Here is a 5,431-nt window from a genome sequence, read left to right on the forward strand (position 1 = left end):
GAGACACACTCACTGGCACACAGAGAGAGACACTCACTGGCACACAGAGAGAGACACTCACTGGCACACAGAGAGAGACACTCACTGGCACACAGAGAGAGACAGAGAGAGACACAGAGAGACACAATCACTGGCACACAGAGAGAGAGACACAATCACTGGCACAGAGACAGAGTGAGAGAGAGAGAGAGAGAGAGTGAGAGAGAGAGACTCACTGTGAATTATTTCACAGATTCAAGTTTCCTTCTGCCTCCATGATATTTTGTATTTTCAGTACTTCTGTTAAAACTGCATCCTCACATCCCACGTTATTGAAAAAGAAACAGCAGCCCAGCACAGCTCAGCTCATTTGTAGTCATTTGCACTTCCCGCGCTGCTGCTGCTGTTTCCTGTAGTTCTTTGTACCATGTGACCAAACAGTCACATGGTCTGCTGACATCACCAGAGTCCTTCTACTGGGTAGGAACTAGCCGCTACCCAGCGGGATCTGCTGGGTAAGTTGCAGCATTGGGATTTTAAAAGTCTGCACGAGCGACTCTGTTGGTCGCTCGTGCAGACTTTTAAAACCCCAATGCTAAAACTTCCCGGGAACTGCCGCGATGCCGCGAAGACAAGACAAGGTAAGATGAAGGGGGGGAATGGTAGACGAAGACGAAGACAATCACGAAGATCTTCGTGGTGTGTGTCTTCGTCTTCGCCTACGTTTTACTGCCGCCGTCTTCTCTTCGGCGTGTCTTCGGAACGAACACGAAAACGCACTCTTCGTGTTCGTTTCCATGTTCGCCCGAAGACGAATGCACAAGTCTACTGAATACAGGTACTTACTAAGAGGCATATTGCCTCAGTTTGGGGGGGCAAATAAAGCCAAGTGTGTGTGTTTATTTGTATATATATACACACATATGTACACACACACACGTATGTGTCATTTGGCCAGGAGTATGAGATGGGAGGCCAGGCTGCCTTATTCATTCAGTGTAACACTAGCAGAAGAGACGGCACCGGTTGCAATTTGTGTACTCACCACTGCAATTTGTGTCATATCTTGTAGATCTAACACTGCTTTCTTTTTATATTTTTAGTGCTCCTGGTCTCTTTGTTCTGCTTTTCTTCGGGGGGCACCCAGTACATGGCGACTGGCTCGAATATATCTATTTGTGGAACTAAGTGTGGCCCTCAGGAAATAGCGCACAATCTCCATTTTAAAGACTCATTTCTTGCCCATATACCGTGTAAGGGCTTTGTCCAATTAGATGACCATTTCAAGCCCAGGACTGAATGCAATGTCTCCAGTGTGTGCTGCGTGATCAGAAATGCTCAGAGAAAAGACTCTGGCAGCTATTCCATAACATCAATCAGAGCTGATGGGAAGGACGTCGAGATCCTGAATAATTTGTGTGTTATTCTGGGTAAGTTAATTGAAGAGAGTGTGAAAGAGAGGTTGCAGGAAGATGCTTTTAAGGGGAATCCCTCCTTTTTCAAGTTCAACCCTACAAATATTGTATTGTTATTAAAATAATATAATCATAGAGCTTTAGCAATTTGTAAAGTGCATTCCTGATACAACATGACTATTAGAATGTCCCCGCTGGTGCCATGATTTACCAAGTTCTACCAGAACTGCTCTTTATAGGTAACCCCGGGCCCTTTGTATGGCATAAGTTTCCCTGTAGTCTGGGGTAATAAGAATGATCTGCTTCTTCTTTGTCCTGATCAAGATAACATCACCGGGGTCAGCATCAGAAGCAATAACTCCGATCTGACCACTTCTCTGCACGTTGTGTTTACTGGGGACATGGCCACAGTCACCTGGACCCGAGATGGAGGAGACCTGCCTGAAAAGCACCGGCTGAGTGAGCAGAACAGGACCCTGGAGCTACAGAACGAGGATGATGGGACATACAGAGCATCGGTGTCTAACCCACTGGGCACGGCCTGTGCAGAGTACAAGCTCCAGGGTACAAAGAGCTATGCAGGTAAATGCGAGCATCCCCTACGACATCTTACGGACAACAAACCCCAAAAAACTCCTGCACGTCCCTGGAGTAACAGTCAGGCAAACCGTACTTCACAGGGCCTGTAATCCGTGTCATAATCGTGAGAGTCTCAGTTATGTGTTAGAGTGTATGCTGGTGTGGCTGAGAGAGGTATATGTGTTTGTGTGTTAATTAGAGAACTTTAGTTTCCCTTTGTTTAGTCATAAATAACTGCTTAGCTGCCAAAATAAACCAAAAATAGTCACTACGATCCCTAAATAGGCTGCTCTTTCAGTAACACTAACATTCTCTGTGGCTGATATCTCCTCCGTTTTTCCATTCATTTCATTACAAGCTGCCTGAGATCTGTACTTCTGGTGAGTATTGATGCCTTCTCAGTTGGACCCACCCAACGGGTCCTTACAAGGGTCCTTTCATTCCTGAACTCGATATCAAGGAGACATTTCACATGAGCTTTGAGCTCCTGTTACATATCATTGTTTTTTTTATTTGTTCTTGGAATAATATGTATGCCTCAATTAAAGCTTGTAATTGTGCATTTTTGTTACTTGTGCTATGGTGTGAGTAGATCTAAATTCTCTGTGTAGTTTGCTTTCTGCATGTCTTTTTATCTTGTGTTCAGTTTATTTCTTTTTTTAATCAATTTGACTTTATTTTAATTAATTGGATTTTATTTACCTTCTGTTTACAACAGAATCAACACATTATCATACAGTACTTTGGGTTGTGATTGGGATTCTTGGTTGCATCATCGTGATCTTGGTGAGTAGTCTTCGAAACAGGGGAACCAATGTATCACTATAAAGTTTCACCTAAAGCTCCTGATGGTAGAGACGGCTTCTATGGCACCCATTCAACAGCCAACCTGGTGGTGTCATCTGCCAGCTCCGCACCCGCGGTGCCCACCTAGGACCCCTAAACAATAGAACTAGTTTGACTCCTATTATTTCCCATCTTATTTAATGATGCGTAAAATCAGTTTTACAAAAAGGCTCAAAGTGAAGTCTCTATTTCATCACCATATTCTCAAGCTGGTATAATATGTGGCCCAAGGCTTCTAAAATACATAAGATGATGACTAAGTATAAAAACACGGCTATAACATATTTGATGTCCACCTTTCTGGGTTCTATACTGTCATCTTAACTGCTTTTATTTATTTACTAAACATAAAAACAGAGGCTCATTAAGATGTCATTTTCAGATAATCTGGTACTTTACAAAATGCAAGAAACAGCAAACCCAGGCAGTCTGTGCAGAGGAACTTGTTGAAATGAATCCATCTGGAGCAACAGGAAATGTGAATGAGGGTGAGATGAACTAGAATGCAATATACTCCACGAGCAGAGTGGAGTGCAATATCATTTATTGACCTCCTAGTCAAGGTGGTGTATGAAGGTCTATATCCATTCCTGAAGGAAAATAAAAATAAAATAGAAAGAGCTTTGGATTTCACATGAGCCGTACCGCTTCTCTAAAATATCCTGCCCCTTTTCTGCCAGAACCTTTCCTTTTTACGCATTCCTGGAAACTCTCTGGCTACCTGAAGCCTCACCTTGGCCAATGCGGGTTGGAGGTCCCGCTGACGTCGGCTGCTCTCTGAAAGCCCACCTTTATGGAGCAGCGTACAACCTTTCCTCCTAACACTCAGCCAGCATCTCAATCAAATCATCTGAATGACCAACAACCTCTACAGATCATCCAGACCCTACGAATGTATGTGTCTATGTCTATGGAACGTTAAGTGTTAATGCTGGAAAAATATTTGCCGCTTACTATTTCTATAAATTCTTGCTTATGCTTATTTAGTAAGCGTTTTTTTTTTATACTCCTAATGCTGAAACTGTAATATTTGCATTAAACTATTAAACATGTTTCTTACGGATGTTTTATTCAATAAAGCGCTATTTGGGTGGATTCATGTATCTAAAATGTATGAAATATAAAGTGCGGCAGACAACCACATGTTAATTTATACCAGCTTAGCAAGTTCCTGTTTTACTTTACTGAATGGGCATTAGATAAGTGGAACCGTCTCCCAACAGAAGTGGTAGATGCCAATACAATGAGAGAATTTGAACATGGATGAGATAGGCATATGGCTCCTTAGTCTAAAACAGGGCCAAAGACTGATTAAGGTTGAGCTTTTAAAGCAGTAATAACAGGCAGACTGGATGGGCTGAAATGGGAATATCCAAACTCCTTGAGGCAACTCGCTGGCTCTCCCTGGAAAAGGTTTTGGACCAATGCCCAGCTCTTTAGTCATATGCACAGGATGGAAATACTCACACTGGAAGAGAATAATGAAGAACTAGAACAATATTTATTATCCACCACTCTCCGGTTTTTTAATTCTTAACAGAATTTTGAAGTCTTTTCTGGACGTAGATTTAGAAAACAGAAGGATTGTTTATAGGCTTTGCTACCAAAGTGATATATTGGTTTATCTGACATGACACCAAGTGATATTGACAAATTTTATACCGATGTCCTGAAATGGCTTCATAAGAAGATGCCGGTTCATGACCAAATACCTACAGAGCAGCACAAGTTCTCAATGTCTCTAACAGAGCAGACATATCCTTCAGACGCTTGGAGATATTTCTGGAGGCTTTTCTAAACGTAGTAACTTCTGACATTAGAGAGCAACTAGAAGAAGAATTCTATGACTACCAATGTTTGCCGGATTCTGACATCCAGAAACTCCAACATGTGCTGCCAAAAAGGCAATGCATAAAACATAGTACAGGGCTGCCGTATCCTCACATTACAGTTCGGCATGACTAATAGAATGCGACGTCAATATGTTTTAAAAAGCATTACATTAAGCATGAAAAGGCCACTGTACAAGAAGCCAATTCACATCCAGAAGAATAGGAGCGTTTCCAGCTTCTGTCTCCTTGAGTCAGTATAATGTAAGTTTATCTTTTAACACAGGGCCAAGCCTAGGGTCACTGACACCTGGGTGCAAAAAACTCCCATCTATATACATGGTACAGTGTATCTCTTTTCATTATAGCAGGACAGACGCAGTGGTACAGGTCTCCCTTCACTATATACTGTGCCAGATATTGATGGTGATACACCCTAACTCCCATCACTATATACTGAGCCAGACTGTCGCGACCACAGTTGCGTCTTACCTGCGGGAGACTGGAGGGGCACATGCAGCTCCAGCGCGAGGCTTCAGCTCAGACCTCGACGGACTGGCACAAGTGCGCACCGTGCATGCACACCTACTAGTGGTAAGGCGCGCACATGGAACAAAACATGTACACCTACTCCCTCTAACGAGGGAGAAATGATACAAGATCGACCAAAAATATGAAAGGTTGGCCCATCAGGATGCACAATTAAGAATATGAACATTGCTTAATCACAGATGAACACATTACATTTCCATGGTGTTAACAAAGTGAGAATCAAAAACCAAA

At 42.6% G+C, this 5,431-nt stretch overlaps 1 protein-coding gene across 1 annotated transcript; it reads left to right on the forward strand.

Annotated features, from left to right (window-relative positions):
• The first annotated feature begins 1,038 nt into the window (after positions 1 to 1,038).
• On the forward strand, positions 1,039 to 2,083 carry LOC128504304 (uncharacterized). Its single transcript, XM_053474341.1, has 2 exons — positions 1,039 to 1,409; positions 1,719 to 2,083. Exons 1-2 carry the CDS (start codon positions 1,130 to 1,132, stop codon positions 2,081 to 2,083), a joined length of 645 nt encoding a protein of 214 aa, XP_053330316.1. The 5' UTR covers positions 1,039 to 1,129.
• The last annotated feature ends 3,348 nt before the right edge of the window (positions 2,084 to 5,431 follow it).

Source organism: Spea bombifrons, chromosome 9 (genome assembly GCF_027358695.1).
Source record: "Spea bombifrons isolate aSpeBom1 chromosome 9, aSpeBom1.2.pri, whole genome shotgun sequence".
In the NCBI taxonomy this organism is placed as follows: domain Eukaryota; kingdom Metazoa; phylum Chordata; class Amphibia; order Anura; family Pelobatidae; genus Spea; species Spea bombifrons.